This window comes from Stegodyphus dumicola, chromosome 4 (assembly GCF_044657685.1).
Source record: "Stegodyphus dumicola isolate Sdum_Otavi_A_Nest chromosome 4, ASM4465768v1".
NCBI classification, from domain to species: Eukaryota; Metazoa; Arthropoda; class Arachnida; order Araneae; family Eresidae; genus Stegodyphus; species Stegodyphus dumicola.
In genome coordinates this window covers 225,533,139-225,552,362 of record NC_140771.1, presented here as the reverse complement: position 1 = coordinate 225,552,362, position 19,224 = coordinate 225,533,139, and the positions used below count along the sequence as shown (strand labels likewise).

The following is a 19,224-nucleotide window of genomic DNA, read 5'->3' as shown; positions in this document are numbered from 1 at the left end:
GTAAAATATTTGTGTTTCAAATTTAATCAAAATACTCGATGAAGTAAAAGACGTGTGTTGCCATTAATAATAGATTTGTCTTTCGAATTCAAAACACAAACTCAGCGATTATAAAGAAATGAGTTGCCGTTACACAAATTAATGTATTTTTTCTTTTAAGTTACAGTGTTATGTCGTTCAGCAAAGTATTGGTATTTAATATTTCTTAATATTAAATATTCAGGTATTTAATATTTCTTTAAAATTTGTTCTGTTATCAATCAAACAAACTAAGTGATTTAAAAGCAATAAACGTAGATTCATTTCAATTATTATTAATCACTAACTGGACTCCTGAAATTAAACTAGCTGGGTTTAATAAAACAATTTATATATGTAAAGGAGAGTATTCATTTTTTGTTTGTGTCTATGTTATTCGTCTTCAGTTCTCCAGTCCCGTTGTTGTATTCCCGCTATTAGTTCTTATTAAAATCGCTAGATGCCTTGTTTGTTCAGTCCTTAGAACAGTGTAGAACTTTACTGAATAGTGTGGAATCTTAAAGCAAAATATGAAGGCTTTGTCTGTCAGTTTTTCTCAAATATTTCGAAGTGAAGAAATCGGCCAAAATGGTTAGTGATTTTTCGAAAGCGCATTTCCGAAAAATGACATAACCGACCAACAAAACAAGTATCAGTTCTTACTGGAACCGTTACATGGCGCCTTATTAGTTCTTCACTGTTCTACAGTTTCATAGAAACTTGGTAAAATTTTGCACAACTCACCCTGAACCAAAATAAGAGGAAAATTACTGTCAAGCATAGATTTTAAAAAATCTACCCTCATCCTCCTGCATAAAACCTCTACATTTTGGGTAAAGCTTGGGAAACACCGATTACTTCAGCCAAGGTGTCATAGCATAATACTATAACGCGGTAGGAACAGTGTGTCGTCGGTCACCGATATAGGATGTTGCAGAGATGGAGAGGAAAGAGTGATAGAGAGAAGAGATGATGGTGGTGTGCGCTTGGAGGAGGAGTCAGTAAATGCTCAATACTCGGGAATAAAAGTTGAGGTGAAGGGGTTAACCGGAAGTACCAAGTATGCCCCATCACCTTCTGTCTTTAGATTGAACCTTTAGAGCTGAGAATGCCTTTTGAGTGTTAACAAAAAAAAAAAAAAAAAAAAAAAAAAAAAAAAAAAAAAAATTGCACATCACCTGGCTGCAGAGGGTTGCTTCAGCTATTTAAATATAAGAAAATTTCGGGTTCAATGAAAATGTTTTTAAAATGCTTTAATTCTAAGAAAATAATTCTTTAAGAAATAAGAATTTTTAAGAATTCTTTAAGAAAATAAAACAAAATTTTTCCAATTTGTTGATAATATTGCTTTTTCTTTTAGAAGACCAATAAGAATCTCAGTTTGTTTAGAAAGGTATAAGAAATCTAAGGAATAAAAAATTTTCATTCCTAATAACTACTGTTATGTTGCTACGTAAAATTAAGTACCAATTTTTAAACAGATTATTGAGCTGAAAAAGTTATAAATCAGTTTTCTTATAAAATTATACAGTCAAAAGTCGTTAATTCGGACACCCATAACCCGGACCTCAAAGCTAAAAACTTTCTGCGCATGTGCCGCGTTGACACATGCGCATAGGCGTTTACGCGTGCGCGTAAGACCTCTTACGACTGCGCATTTGCGTGTGCGCAAGCGCAGAATACGTTTTCGCGTTCGCGTTTTATGTATAACGAACGGTATAAGCTAAAACTATCTAATTATCTATTTCAGTTAATGTTGATGATTGCGTTGTTCCTTAATTTTCGAATTGGATCCGGCTTACTATTTTTTGCAGACTGTAAGAGCAATACTATAAAAGTAAACTTGAACTTTCGATTATGTCAAATAGAATTTCCGAATCTGGAGCTCCCAAAGGATCGTGCAAAACGAAAGTATGTTTCGATGTCCATCAAACAAAAAGTGGAATTGCTGCAAAAAATGGATAAAGACATGAAGAATGTGACAGAGAGGTTAGTGAAAACGAAAAAATTTCGATTGACAAGTTAGTCGGTATTCTCGGCACGGCAATTAACGGGACTTGAACAGCGGAACTTTGTAACTGAACAAAAAATTATGTCTGTTTATAGAATTAAAGAGAAAGTATTATCACATAAAACGAAGCAACTTAAACAACTTACGTTGAAAGAAATGTTTAATAAAGTAAACAAATAAATATTAAGCTTTTTTTTTGTAAATTTTGATACCCTTTAGATCATAATTGTTCTTTATTTCATAAATTACGGTTTCATATTTTTAATTTTAGAATTTCTGCATGCCATCTTACGCGATTTAAACTGATGATCTATAATCCGGAAAAATCGATAATCAGGAATCGCCGAAGTCCCGACGAGTCCGGATTAACGACTTTTGACTGTATAATGAGTTACGTACACAATGTTTTCTTCTGGCTTCATTATTTTTATTATAAGTTTGCTTTATAATAGTTTTTGTTATAAGTTTGCTTTACTAATTTTTTTCTCTAGTTCCAGCCGAGACACTGACACTTTTGGTACTCAAACGCTTGATATGTCTTCCTCCACAAGTATGTCTGAAAATCATGCTGCATTAGAAGATGAATGTTTGCAATTAATATCTTCCATCGAATTAGCTACTGAACAAAATTATGTCATTTATCAACTAATTTGGGATTTAATTCACGGGTAACTACGCTACAACTTCTCTGTTACAAATAATTTTGAAGTAATGAGACAATGTTATTTAATTTCAAGAAAATTCTGCATTCTTAACATTCATTAAATGAATTCTAAGATCTTCCGCTATCTCTTATACATATAAATAGTTACGTATATTTTTAGGTTAAAAGAAAGGATGGCTGAAATGGTTGCAGAGTTCTTATCCCTTTGGGAAATCAAAAATGATATTGCTTTCACTCAGGAATATATTGAACGGCTTGATTTGGTAAGAAAAAAGATGGAAAAACCTGTAGAAAGTAGAATTGTTGATACTGAATTACTGGACCAAATGAATCTTAAGTATGTTGCCATTTTGTGTAATTGCACTAAATCATTTAAATTACATTATTTCATTGCTAATAGTTTTTAAGAGAAACTGCTAATGTCTCTTCATTCTTTCCATGCACTTTTGTAACTGGTAGAAAAAGTATACAAATTTTTTATCTTTCTTATTATTCATCGAAATATTTACAGTATAAATATTATTTTAATTAAACTGCGATTATTTAATTTAAACTGCGATATTAATGAAGTATTACTTGATAAACTAATTAGTTCAAATATTTGTCTGTTTCACGTTTTATGTCTGTTTTTTATGCAGAAATGCGTATTATTCGCTCTTCTGCATTAGAAATGTCTGACTGAATAATTAAAATAACTGTATATTGTTAACACAGTATAAAATAAAGAAAACAGCACATAATAAGTATTCAATTGAATAGAGACGGGTTTATGAGATAACAATGTTGCAATCGCGAGAGGTCGCGCCTTCCAAGTTGCCCCTTAATCATTGATTAATTTTTGAAGGACAGTAAACAAACCCTGCATCTTAAGACGAAGTGGTTTCGAAAAGTTCAAATAAGACTGCCCCTTCCCTTATACTTCATCGTCACTTCAAGTAAAAACAGCAAAAATTGTAATTTGTGTCACTGGTGTTGTGCTCGCAGTATCCAAATATTGCGATTGCATATGATTTGATACATTCAGAACCTTAAATAGCGTCTTAGCATTACCAAAAAGGTGTCCGCCGATAACATCGCGGCAAATACATCGCGGACGAAAATGTCGCGAAGAAAACAACGCAAGGCGAAAACGTCGTGCTACAAAACATCGTGGGAGAAAACATCGCAGTTCTAAAACATCGTGGTACAAAATATCGTCGTCGAAAACAAAGCGGTTCAAAAACTTCGCAGTTTAAAAACATCGTCGTCGAAAATATCGTGGTAAAAAATAAAGTATCTACAAATCATCGCATGACGATAACATCGCAGGCATGCTTTTTTCAGGCTTTAATAACTGTAAATGGATATTCCCATAATGATTTATGAGCGCAAGATGGAAAGAAGGATAATTTTTACTTTAATATTTTTTATTAACTAATAAATTTTTAAGAAGGAGACTTAAGCATAGAAAATTAATGCAACTTATAGCACTTAATAGAATTTTAACTAACAAACTAACAAAGTAATATATATAGTAGCAAAGTAATATTAATAGTTAACTAACAAAGGTCATTAATAAATCATTTTTATAAAGTTTTTACTGGTAATTTTTTATGAAAAGTATTATCTAAAAAAGATTAGAAAAAGGAAGGTAAGTAACTGCATAACCTTACTTTTAAAAAAATTGCTAAGTTAATTTTGAGATTATTTTCTTCGTTTTTGATAATCTAATACACTTATAGAGAAAATTATTTCTTGTTTTGTTTCAGTTTATTCTTAAAATGACATTAAAATTTTCATGCACAGTGTGCAGTCAGTTACTTGAATGCTGATTTTTTAGTTATGAAGAAAGTCAGCTATATAATATTTCAGTAGGTTTTATATTTATTAGATTATGCCAAAGCACACTACGGCTATCTGCTTAAGAGGTGGGATTCTTTTGTGGAGTACATTCTCAGGAACTGGTTCACATGCACATTATACTTTAGGAAAATCACGAAAATCTTCATGCAGCTTTTTTTTTTTTTTTTAAAGAAATAATGTATACTTGCAGTGAACCTTCTTGGTGACTATCTCCCTCTAAGACGAACAGTGTTTTTGAGAACAATAAACATTGGTTCTAATCATTACGCAAGTTCACCACATTCACTCAAGATTAAAAACAATGGAATTTTGAGTACTCGCTTTAAATAGGATTGCTTACATTTACATTTATATTTATACCGCCTAGACGGTATAGTGGTTTGAGCCGCCGGGCTGCGATACCAAAGGTCCCAGGTTCGAACCTCGGAGAAGGCAGGATTGTAACTGTCCTTCACAGGAGGCAAATGTGGCCCACCTATAATTAGGTGCCTCCGTAATAAAGTGACCATCACTTAGTAGTGGCCAAACTGAAGTCCGCTGATGGCCACCATTGGTAGAAGAACACTTTTATATTAAGACATTTCTTATAAGCACTTAAGAGTATTTTATTTAAATTTTCATATACATTTTACTCGAAAATTTTGTAATTACTTATTGAACTTACAGTGACAAAATTCCTAAGGCAATTTTAATGTTTTTCTTTTGTGTTTCTTAATTTTCAGAATATCTAATATGCACTCCAGAAATCTGTAGCGAAATTAAAATTAATATTTATGAGAGAGAGTCTACTTTGTGGCGATTCTCTGTCCTAAGAATTCTTTACCTTTGAAGTATAGTATTTTTTAATGTGCTGTAGTTTAGTACAACTTTTAGTGTGTTGGTTGTGATTAATACTATGTATTAATACTTGTATATACTCGAAACATATGCTTTTTTTGGAGTAATGGATTGCACAGACTCTCTCTTTTTTGTTCATTTTTTTGTTGCAACATGTTTAATTTTTATGTAGTGGTGATGATGTGGGAGTGTGAGGAGCTGTATATAGTCCTTATTTATTTTAAATATTGTCCTCATTCATTTCTGTAGTCTTTATTATGTTGCACATTGTCCTTATTTATTTTGGTAATAACCATGGTTTCTTACTGATCCTGTGACTCAATTATTTTAATGCATGTTATATATTAGTGCTTATTTCCCACTAAACATATATTATAAAACTCTATTAATATACGTCTTCAACATAGTAAACATGTTTTGGATATAAGAAACACAATTAATTCAAATAGACTGATGATTCTGTGATTTTTTATCAGCAAAAATTTATAATTTTACGTGTTATATAGTGCAGAATATCAAAAACAAGGATGTGCAAGTTGTCAAAATATAAAATCTTTAAATGAAAGGTAAAATACTTTTTTTGAGGACTTAAATACATTTAACAAATGGCATTTGGAGAAGATGATTTTACTGGTTGAAATCTGAATAACTAAATACTGAAAATTTATAAAACATCTTAAATTGTTTAACCCTTTCAATCCCAATTTATTTGTTTCAACTGACTTGATTTTTTTTATGCCTTCTTGGTAATTATCACAAATGACACAAATCACACTAACAGAAATTGACAGTCTGTCACTAAGCCTCTATAAGAAGATGCGCGCAACAATTTTGTAATGGGGATGTTAAAAAAGATGCCTGCTACCAGTGGGACATCAACTATGTAGTAAATTAATGCATTTAATTCTCTCTAGGTTTCTTTAAACATCTACTGGGACTTAACCCATTGAGACTGAAAGGGTTAAGGGAGAGACTTAAATGCTGTATTTCACCGCACTTAAAATTTTCAGAATATTGATTTATGAATTTTTTACAAAAGTTCATTTTTTAATAAATGATTACATTTCATATTCAGTTATTCATGAAATGAAATTTTTTCTTTCATTAATAGTGGTAGTATATATTTGTTTCGAAAGAGAAGTGAGAATTAGGATTTGCCTGGGAATTGTAGCAATCTGTATGCAAGATGAAAGCAATTAAGAACTTTTCGGGAAACTAAGGCTTGAAGGTCTTAGTTTTGAGCATTGAGTTGAAAAACAAGCTAAGTGGCTGAACTCAGGGGAGGGCGGATGAATTACAGCTATTTATACTATTGGGGAGAGTCAACCATTAGTTAACATCCGTGAGAACGGGCGTTTCGTTCAAGCCTTACTCCAGGGTCCTGTCCCCTCTGGCCGCTGAAGGCTATTTGGTTAATACTCGTAAAAGACAGCTGAAAATTTCAGTCATTACTGATGATGGTCCATGTACAGACAGAAATAGCATTTCTTAACTTCTTAGTATTTGTGTGTTTTACATCTACCATGCAGTTTAAAAAGAGAACCCAGAAAAGTTTAGAGTTCAAACGTGTTTAGATCGCCCTTCCTTGTTTGTTTTTGAAAAAAGGCCCTTTGCCTCTTTTGCATATAAGTATTCATACATACAGATTTATTTAATTAATATATAATTTCATCAATGAATTATATTAAAAATATAGATTTAATTAACATTTTTTCTTTCTTTTTTTGGCCTAAGTTCAACGATACGAATAATGAATAATCCAAAATTTTAAACTTTTTCCAATAAAATTACATATTTACGTAGTTCGATTAAGGAGGCGAAACTCTACGATTATACGTATGATAAAAACATAATAAATTCAAACTTTGTCGCTGAGAATGGAAAATATTTAAAATCTGAGGAACAAGATTTTCCAAAATTAAATAATTTTTTTAATTATATAAACTTTAAGCAGTGTCTTTTCAGAACTGTGCATTATGCATTTATTTTTTTTTTAATTTCTTTATTATTAAATACTTCTTCAGACCAATAAGAGAAATATACAAATTTTCCCGAAATATGTTTTAATCTGTCAAAACAACTTTAAAAATTTGGTGTCCGGTCTTTAAACACAAAAATTATAAAATTTCCTTTTACGATTTAATGTATTTAAGGAATAAAACTTTAGTTTATGTAAATAATGAGAATAATATAAATACGAAGAAATGAGAAAATATAAGTGCTTTACAAGTAAATGAAATTGGTATAATGCTTTTAAAAGTACTGTGGTTTTTTTTTCCAGTTCCGTTTTCCGAAATGTTTCATTAATTCCCCTTTCTTCCGATTGCTCAACAAACGCCCACACGACTGTCTTTCTTTATGTCTCGTGTTCACAACGTCTGTTCCTGTACGATTAAATATACATAATAACAGGACCGAGTAATTCTAAATTAAAATGTAATCTTAATTATCTAATTAATCTTAATTCTAAATTAAAATGTAATCTTTAAAAAAATTATACAAAATAAAATTTAGAATTGAACACAGCCCCTTAAAGAATAAAATATCATATATTTCACATCTACGGCCTAGAAACAGCATCTACAGCTTTACGGACTGGGAATATCATTTTTACGGATTATTATTAACTAGGAGTATGATATACGGCTTTACTAATTGGGAATATGATTTGGCCTTTACTACAAACTGTTAAAAAAATAATCGACGTAACGTCTACATTGATAAGCATAATGCACAATGTTCCAAAGACCTAGTTTAAATTTATATGTAATTATCCACATAACACAATCGTATGATTAATTCTATTCACTTTAAGTATCTTTTATAGAATATTTCACATTTAGTACATTTGTATAACATATTTCATTAAATGTAAGGCAACTTTCTTGTGTAAAAGCTAAATAATGTTCATTGATTTTAAAAGTTATATAAACTTGTGGTGATATTTATGATATGACACTAAATAGTTTGCTATAAGATTTGGAAAAATAAGAAAATAGCCGTTCATTTTCTAGAAACATTTAATTTTTCTAGAAACATGTTTACTGGAACATTTTTTCCAGGATAATTTTTCAGGGACATTTTTTTAACACCGTGCGTAATAACACTGCGTAATAACAGTACCGTGTGCAATAAATTTTCGTAATGATAATTTTTTATGAAATAATACAGTTGGCCATTTATCCGCACTTCCTGTTATCTGAGGTAATCCACATTACCTTAAATGATTGAATTCCACACATATGATAAGAAAACCTAATTAAACAAAACTTAATTAAAAGACTTAATTACTAAAAAACTTACATAAAATATTTATCAGGACAGAGAATAATGCATATTAATTAATTTTCAGGTTTAAATAACACTGTCTTTCATGTTATTTTTTCCCGTGCAATTCCCGTCTGAGTTATTTATTCTAGCTGAGTACTTCTTTCTCTTCATCATTGTCTCGGTCTTGTTATTATGTAAGAAGTATTTAAATTCTTTATAAAAATGCACTAAAAATAAAAGTTGTTAGCAAATAAACGCATTGCACAATTTACATACTACATTTACATATAAATATATATGTAAACAACATGTCTAGAATTTAATTGCACACTTTCGACACGTACATTTCGTTTCCATAAAGAGTGTAATCTCTTATCATATGTTTCTATGTTTACACAATAGGCTAGGTTGTTTAAATATGGCAAAGCACACAAAGGCTATCAAGCTTAGAGAAAGGATGCCTGCGATGAGGGCTTTCTCGATACCAACCACGAAGCCAGCCTCTTTGCCTGAAATGGCACTGCGTTCAAACTCCTAGCATTCAGCGATTTTAACCATTCGACCACTAATAGGGGTCATGATTACAGTAAGATTAAAGATTATAATTTATAAATTCGAATGCTTTGCGAAACGTTTGTTCATATAAAATTAAATGTGAAACAAAAACAAAAAGATTCAATAAAAAATGAAAATGCGTCAAAAAACGTGCAGAGTGACTTTTAGATTTAAAGCTCATAAGCTCATTTCTGATTTTCCTGGTAGACTCAATCTTAAGTTTCTCAAGTAAATGGTTTTCTTATAGTCTTATAGTATGATAGTGGCTGTGATCTACATGCATCTGGTACTCGCTGCTCGACAATACGTGGATAAATATCGATAGAGACCTCGAGATACGTAATTAATAAAGTACTTCTGATAAAACTCAACATTCAGATCATTACAATAGACCAGTTGTACAAACAAATATGACACGGAAGGCTTTTTACCACTTTACTTAGAGTATAATATGCTTATATAAGACATCTCTATAACTAAAACTTGGATGTTGAATTGCTGTATTTTTTACTCTTTTTATTTTAATTCTACACAGATATTTTTATTCTAACAAGACTCATCTCTCTTTCTATCTTCATTTTACTTCTCATTGTTTATCATAAAATTTCAGTCTAATTATTTTAAGATTCAATTACTATCTGATATTTGATTTAAAGATGTTTTTCTTTGGGTTTGAACCATTTTAAAATAATTAAATAATTTATTCCGATTTCAAAACTCTGTTTACTAGCTTTTCTCAGTAAAGATGCTAATATTTGTTACCTGAAAGGAACCTCGAGTTTAATTTTTATTAAAATTTTAATCTGTTCCAGCACTATATACAAAAACTGCTCATTAGTTTTAAACTAGCAATAATGATTCCAGATACACTAAAAATAAATCAAATTGTAAATTGCTTAGCTGACATTTTTCAGTTCACAGAAATTTTCCTTGTGTTCAACTACTAATAAACATATACTAACTGTGTTCAATAATGGAACACCTGCTTATTTTTACTTAACAAACTGTAAAACGTCATTTGAACCTGAAGGGGGAACAGGTGGCTCCTGCCTCGAGAAAACCGTTGTTTGACAATTAGGTAAATAATGTATGTCTGATGCTCAAAGTCTTAGTTGTACCTGAAACTCGGAAACTTAACTGCATTTTCTGTCAGAGAAGCCAACATGCCGTTACACTATATCATCAGCCAAAAGAACCGTAAACAACTTATGGTGAAAGGATACATCTCTGAACGTGCTAGTGCTGAGAAAAGTATTTGCAAATGTGTAGAGTATTTTACTTGTAAGGGCTTGTATTTTACTTGTATAATTTACTGTGTAAAGGGCGAATTCACTCTCAAGATGATAATATCATTCTTGAAAAATCTCACGGGCATCCTCCAAATGCTGGCAAAATTACAGCGAAAGAGATTATGAGTTCAATTAAAGAGCGTGCGGTAACAACGCAAGAATCGACACATTCTTTAGCAGCAGTTGGTACAATTGGTCTTCCTTGTGCTGTTTCGGGGCATATACCACCAGTGGAAAATATTAAAAAAATTATCAGATATGCTCGACACGGAGAAATGCCATTGCATAATCCTAGATGTCTTGAAGAATTAGTAATCCCAGAACAGTTTTCAAAAACACTAAAAGAAGAGAAATTTTTGCTGTATGGCAGTGGAGTGCAGACAGACAGAATTCTAATTTTTTCGACCCTCAGAAATCCGGACTTCAGGGCTGAATGTCCGAACTGGTTTGCTGATGGAACTTTTAAAGCAACACCACCGCTTTTCAGTCAGATTTATACAATCCATGGTGTTAAATATGATAATGTGATACCTTCAGTGTATGTATTAATGCCAAACAAACGCCAAGAAACATACAATAGAGTGTTTACGGTGATAAAATCTTTGAAACCGAATCTGCAGCCCAAAACTGTAATGACTGATTTTGAAAAGGCTGCCATAAATGCCTTTAAAAATTCCTTTCCGAATATCATTCAGAGAGGATGTTTTTTTCATTTAAGTCAATGTGTGTATAGAAAGGTTCAATCTGCAGGTTTGCAAAGTAAATATGAAACTGATCCGAATTTCGTTTTGGAAATCTCTCAACTTGCAGCTTTGCTTTCGTTCCTACTTCAGATGTCATTGAAGCATTTGAACAATTAATATCATCTACTTATTTTGTAAATAATATGAACATCATTCAGCCAATCATAAATTATTTTGAAGACACATGGATTGGTAGATTTACTCGTCGTGGACAACGTTGCAGACCAGTGTTTGACATCTCTCTTTGGAACTGTTATGATGCTGTAAAAGATAAAGTTCCAAGGGCAAATAATGCGGTTGAAGGATGGCATCGCAGATTCAAAGAACTTATGAACGGATGCCATCCAACAATCTGGAAATTTATTTATTGCTTAAAAAAGGAACAAAATTTAAATTCTATAAAAATTGAACAATACATTGCAGGTCACCATCCACCAGTAAGTAGAAAAGTTTACAGAGATACATCTCTCAGAATTCAAAAGATTGTAAATGATTATAATGATCGGCCTATTTTAGACTATTTAAGGGGAATAGCCTACACTTTTCAACTGCAGGTGTAAATTTTTTATACATTAATTAATGAGGATGTTTAATGTCTGATATAATTATACATGTTTTTATTACTACAGCTTTAACATGAGTCGTAATTACATTATATTTTCTGAAAAATATTAGGCGAAATTTTATGCTCTTAGAGTTGATATTTACAATTATACTAGCTTTCATGAATATATGTGAATGATATTTTACTCCATATAATGTGTTTTATTTAAGCCTCTTTGGTATAATGTGTTTTATTTAAGCCCCCTTGGTATACACTCTTTGGTAGTATAAATCAAATTTTATTTCATCAGAGAAATTATGAACGACAAATGATGATGCCTTGTTCGTTTAAATATCATTTATTAACTGAAACGGTAGGCGAAGCTAAAATTTATTGGAGATTTGGTATTAACAATAACGATATTTTTGAAAAATTCCTATCAATTAAAATTTTATTTCGTTTCATTTTTCATTAATTCATGTTTGTGTGAGAAAATGACTTTAGAGTATTTGTTTCCAGTGGATAAATTTTTAGCTTAATAAGCTATCTATATTTTAATAAAATTCAGTAAATTTAATACCATTGTGGATGCATATAAGACGAAATTTTCAATTTCTATTCCTTTCTGAAATCATCCTGATCAGGCAGCTTAATATTAAAGAATACGTTTAAGAGTATTTTTTAACTCGTAAAGCAATGGGAGATATATTTACTTAATTTTATCTCAAATAACAAGATTAGACTTTTAATGGCTTTTATTGTAACTTACTTGATATATCAAACTTATATACGTGGGCACATCTTATATGTAAGCCCCTTTTGTCTTTCTGAAAGATTCTTAAAAGACAAAACTTTTTCATATATGACACCATTATGTTTCGAGACAATACAGTATTTTATTGCGTATTTCTGTATATTTAAAAGGGGGAAAATTTGAAAACTGAGGTAAGAGATTTGCTTTTAAATCCCTAGTCATTTCAATTTTGATCAATACTGATAATATAACATAATTTTAAAAATAATTTATTATATGACAGTAATGTAAATTTAACGTTAAAAATCCTTAACAGCAGTTTTTCATTTGCTAAATATAGAATGATATATAAATGGAAGTTTTATTTGATAACTATGAAAGGTATTTTAGAGAGTTTCATGTTTTTCTGCAATGGGTAACACTATAAACATCGGTCTTTTGCTACAAAAATACATTCTCAATATATGCTTATGGTTTTCCCTGTATAGCTTATTCGCAAATATTTATGAAGCAATTTTAAATATTAGTTCTAACTTAGGTGGAAATTTCTGCTATGTTTACAGTTTTCTCGTGCTCCTAATTTTTTAAATGTATACAATGAAGTATTTATTATTTAATTAATTTTTTATAACTGCATTAATAGATGGTACATTATTTGCAAAGTTTTGACACGATATCACCTTTTTTACGAAATGAAGGAAAGTAAAATTATTGTTTATTCTTAAGCTACAAATTTTGAACAAGGCTGACATATCTACGCTAAATTTTATAATGGTGCCATAAATATTTTTCATTATTCAATAACAACTATAAATTTTTATAGTTACTTAAAAATCGTAAAAGACTGGATTATAAGGCACTGTGTTTAATAAAAATAATATAATATTAAGAATGGCAACTTTTGATTAAAATATAGATTCAAAATATTATTTCTTGACGCACTGCAAAATCTGAAAGTAGCACAGTCTATTGTAAACGAATTTTTCAGGATGCACTTTTGGATATAATTTGATCTGATAAATAAACATTAATACAAGGTGATTATGTAATTCAACAAACAATCTCTATACTGCTTCATAAAATAGATAACTTATGATGGGAGTCTTCTTTTATAAAGTACTGTGGTTTAATGTTGCAAACGAAGTTTCAGCTTAAGTCTGGAAATTAATATAGAGGGAAAGTTAAAAAGGAGTCTTTCAAAACTAACAGATTAGCATATGAATAGCATTAGGAAAGAATATAAAATACATTTCAGTATACATTCAGTATTTATTTCACAATAAGGAAACATTTTTCACTATATAAATAGCATAAGGAAATACTTTTCCAGTATATGAATGTAAAAAAACTTTTCAGTATATATCCAGTACTTATTTCAGTATAAAAAAACTCATTTGAGTATGTAAATAGCATAGGAAAAGAATTTTTCAGCATATGATTCATATATTATATTAATATATCAATTTCTTTAATCAACTTTCGATTTCTTTAAAAAATATTAATATTTAAGAACTAGTCAATAGAAAAAATGCAAATAAACAAAAAGTAAACATATTTAATTAAAATAAAACTTTAACAAACATTCTCTATTCGTAAAAAGCAAATTTAAAGTTAATTAAATTTTAAATTATGAAATTTAATTGCAAACAAATAAATGATTAATTATTGCTGCAAACTAATCTACAATATCATTCAAATTCTGAGAGCATATATAAATTACGTGAAAGTATCAAAATCCATGAATAAATATATAATTCCAAAAAATTTTTTAATCCTAAAAAAATTTTTAAAATGTATAAGTGAATAATTGTTGAACAGGCAGGAGACAAACTTATCAAGGGAAGTTGCCTCCAAACCTAACTCTTCAATTATTCAATTCGTGTTTCGTCATCCATGTATTCAGAATTTAAATGATATTGCAGATTAGTTCGCAGCAATAATTAATCATTCATTTGTTTACAATTAAATTTCATAATTTAAAATTTAATTAACTTTGCTTTTTACGAATAGAGAATGTTTATTAAATTCAAATTTCATTACTTAAATCAATGCGCAAGAGAATTATATAAATTTAATTTAACTTAATGTTTATTAAAAGTAAAACTATTATTATTCACGAGAGATGCCTTTGACAAGAATTTTTATGTCTGTTATGGAACTTGAAGGGCATCAAAAGAACTTTTGAAATTTGCACTGAGATTGAACTTATTGAGATCTGTAGTTTTCAACGCTTTATTTTTTTATATGAGACAAGGTTGGTTTGTGTAAAAAAAAAAAAAAAAAAAGTCTAAAATGAGAAAAGATATATATTTTTTTTTACTTTTCAAATGAAAATATCAAATGCTCCTTAGCTGACTACCTCCTATCCAACCTTTTTCACATTTTATATGATTTTTAAAATTATTTGGATGATTACTCCAGGAACCAAACCTTTTTTAGTAAGATCGGTCAAAAGTACGCAATTTGTCTAGTAATTTAATGGGAAAAAAAAAAAAAAAAAAAAAAAAAGAAAAAGAAAAAAGAAAGACATGAAAGAAAAATAAGATATTTACACCAGTTTTTTTTTTAAAAATAATATTGTAATTATTTAGTAAAATCATATCTTCTTCTATAATGCATACCACATTACTTCATTTTGTTTAAATTGTAGAAGATATTAAAGTTAAGTAAAAATTTCAAATTACCTTCGAATGCCACTTCCAGATACTTTTACAACAGGTAAACGAGTAAACAAAAAGTTAACATTTCTAGTCTCCTCTCCTGAAATTAAGCTCAAACTCTATACGTAACTGTAAATAAATTAAATGAATATTGTAGAAAAAGTAGAAATCTTCTTCATTAAAATTTCTGAATTTATGTGTTCATTGATACTGGACTATCAAAAACGCAAATTGTGTGTCTTTCAAATTGCAAATTCATAGATATGCAAGAAATTCATATTATATTTAATTGTAGGGAGTTATGAAACTAGCATTATTTTCAATATAAAGACCTACATTCATTTAAGTCATAAATGTAAAGACCTACATTCATTTAAGTCAATCAGAGTTTTTTGTCTGCTTTCTAAACATTTGTCAATAAAATAAATATAACTCAAATGTTTTTATATACAAATCAGAAAGACCTTACACAAAGATATAACCAGATAGCCATTATCTATACTGTTTTAATGATTTGAAGCATCATAATATGCATTTTTGTAAGACTCATTTGATAACACTGTAGTTAGCTAGGTCAGTAGTGAAACAATCATAGATGACTCAGTGCTAAAGAAAAAAATGCAAGAATTCTGAATACAGTTGAGAAAATTCATAATTATCTTATTGTTTTATAATTCTACATTTCCTATGAGCTATAATTTTTATTGCAATTCTTACCCATTACAATTAGGAATATATTAATCCTAGAAGCATTTGAAATTCATTTAAAAGAAATTCAAAACAATTTAGAGAAACTACTATTTTCTACTTTTATATATGTATTAGTTTTCAATAACAAGAGGATTTCCCAAAAATTTTGGTCCGGTTTAATGCAAAATTAGAGCACAAAATTTAAATCATATTTTTCATATCAAAACCCTAGTGCTAAATATCCATAAAAAATAATTCATTTTATGATGAAACTGAAACATTCGAAGTTTATTGCAAAAGTTGCCTTCAAGAAGCAAAATGATTGTGTCACAGAATCAATGCGAATTTGTAAATATTACTAAAATGCATTACTATAATATGTAATATAATAAGGACTAGTAAATACGGACATTATACAAAACAAATAAGGACTATATGTAGTCCTCTGAACACGCACCATCACCACTACACTTTATATAAAAATTAGTCATATTTTAACAATAAAACGAAAAAAATGTTTTTTTGAGCAATCCTGCACTCAAAAAAGCATGTGATTCGATTTTATACAAGTATATAGTATGAATCATAGCCAACATGCTAATTAAGCCTTACGTGAATATTAAAAAGAACACATATCGAAGTATAAAAAATGGCTAACTCCATGAAGTTATAAACTTATATGCAACATTTTGTTCTTTTTGTTACATGCAGATGCAATAATGAACATCGCAGTAGAGTTTTTATAGCTGGGAAAAGAGATAGAGAAGGTTTTTTTCCCTCTCTGTGAAGTGTAAGAGGAAGAAAATGTTTAACGTTGAGGTAAAGAAATCCAGATAAGCAATTAGTATATTTGTTGTTTACAGTGGTGTACATACACTGAATTCTACATTTACCTACTAACACACCTCTCATTGACTCAGCTATTTCACAGTATATATTTGCTTATTATTGTGAACTGAGAAACTAAAACTACAGTTAATTACAGATGAAAAAATACAATAAGATTTGTAAAATTATTAAAACAAAAAGATAATTTTGTTTGATTTAAAACGTAAACTATGGAAATTAACATGCCTTCTTTCAAGATATCTTTTTCCAATAGTTTAATGCCTAGACGCACTAAATACTTTCATTTTTTTGAAACAATTTCTTTCTGGATACTTTAATTAAAAAATAATCATGCACGAAGCGAACCCGGATTTTAAAGTTTAATTATCATTGATATTCAAAATCATATGTTTCTAAAGCATATATAATTCATAAATATGTATTCATATGATTCATAAAAATGTTATATTTTCTTATTCCAAAAAATTTGTCATATAAATACAAAAAGAAATTGTACTTGAAACGTTTCAGTCAGTGAAAAGAAAAGACAATATAAAATATGTACAGTTTTTATCCTTGAAATCTATAAAGGAAATTCGATTAAGTTTTTATTTCACAAAATTTTATCTTTAATTAAAAATCTACAAGAAAAATTAGTCGCTTCAAAGTTGCTAGGCAAAGAATCGCTACAAAATAGAATCTCACTCAGAAATATTAATTTTAATTTCGCTACAGATTTTTGGCAAGCATAATTTAAGATATTCTGAAAATTAAGAAATACCGGAGAAAACATTCAAAATTGTCTTAGAAAGTTGGCCACTGTAAGTTCAACAAGTAACTACAAATTTTCGAATAAAATGTATATGAAAAATTAAATAATACTTTTAAAGTGCTAAATAAGAAATGTCTAAATCTAAAAGTAAATGTAGGCAACCCTATTTAAAGCGACTACTCAAAATTCCATATCTTTTTAATCTTGAGTGAATGTGGTGAACTTGCGTAATGATTAAAAACCAATGTTTATTATTCTCAAAAACACTGTTCGTCTTAGAGGGAGATAGTCAAGAATGTTCACTGCAAGTATACATTATTTCTAAAAAACAAAACAAAAACAACAAAACAACAACAAAAAAAGCTGCATGAAGATTTTCGTGATTTTCCTAAAGTATAATGTGCATATGAACCAGTTCCTGAGAATGTACTCCACAAAGGAATCCCACCCCTTAAGCAGGTAGCCGTAGTGTGCTTTGGCATAATCTAATAAATCCAAATCCTACTGAAATATTATGCATAGCTGGTTTTCTTCATAACTAACAACTCGTCATTCAAGTAACTGACCGCACGCCGTGCATGGAAATTTTAATGACATTTTAAGAATAAACTGAAACAAAACAAGAAATAATTTTCGCTATAAGAGTATTAGACTAACAAAAGTGAAGAAAATAATCTCAAAATTAACTTAGCAATTTTTTTAAAAATAAGATTATGCAGTTACTTACCTTCCTTTTTCTAATCTTTTTCAGATAATACTTTTCATTAAAAATTACCAGTAAAAACTTTATAAAAATGATTTATTAATGACCATTGTTAGTTAACTATGTCGGTTTAAAATTCTATTAAGTGCTATAAGTTGCATTAATTTTCTATGCTTAAGTATGCTTCATACTTTTTCAACTAAAATTTATTAGTTAATAAAAAATATTAAAGTAAAAATTATCCTTCTTTCCATCTTGCGCTCACAAATCATTACGGGAATATCCATTTACAGTTATTAAAGCCTGAAAAAAGCATATCTGCGATGTTATCGTCATGCGATGATTTGTAGATACTTTATTTTTTACCACGATATTTTCGACGACGATGTTTTTAAACTGCGAAGTTTTTTAACCGCTTTATTTTCGACGACGATATTTTGTACGACGATGTTTTAGAACTGCGATGTTTTCTCTTTGCGATGTTTTCTCCCACGATGTTTTGTAGCACGACGTTTTCGCCTTGCGTTGTTTTCTCCGCGACATTTTCGTCCGCGATGCTTTCGGCTGTAACCACCAAAGATGCTTGAGTATTTCTATATACTTAAAATTAATCTTTTTTTCATTCATATTGCATTTTATAAGCGCTTATTTTATATAAAAACCCTATTTCTCCGTATCTGCATCCATTCATTTATTTTCTGAATTTACTGCGTGCGATCACAGCAATAACTGATTATAAGTTGAAATTTTTCTTCTAATCCATTTGGAGAATTTCATACGTTTATAACGCCTCGTATGCTTGGCTATCATAAACTGAACTCAATGTTAGAAGACAGTTTAATAAATAAACTAAGTCAAGTACTACAAAGTCAGGAGAAGGGTGTAAAGAACCCTTCATTAACTCAAGTAAAGTTCACAGCGGTACCGACTTGTGCTTACGAAAGCCAGCACTTTTGTGTTAACTCAAAAGGTAATGAATGATTTAAAAGTAATGAAATTGAGCACAGCATAACGGCTTCACGGGTTAACTATCGCAAAAGCTGG

The 19,224-nt window shown here is 29.6% G+C and overlaps 1 protein-coding gene across 1 annotated transcript in view; it reads left to right on the top strand.

Annotated features, from left to right (window-relative positions):
• LOC118205525 (uncharacterized) overlaps nucleotides 1-19,224 on the top strand; it is a 59,267-nt gene that overhangs the window by 35,876 nt on the left and 4,167 nt on the right. Inside the window, exons 7-8 of the mRNA XM_085814302.1 lie at nucleotides 2,521-2,697; nucleotides 2,854-3,030. Coding sequence (XP_085670428.1) covers nucleotides 2,521-2,697; nucleotides 2,854-3,030 — 354 coding nt within the window. The remainder of the gene's footprint in view (nucleotides 1-2,520; nucleotides 2,698-2,853; nucleotides 3,031-19,224) is intronic.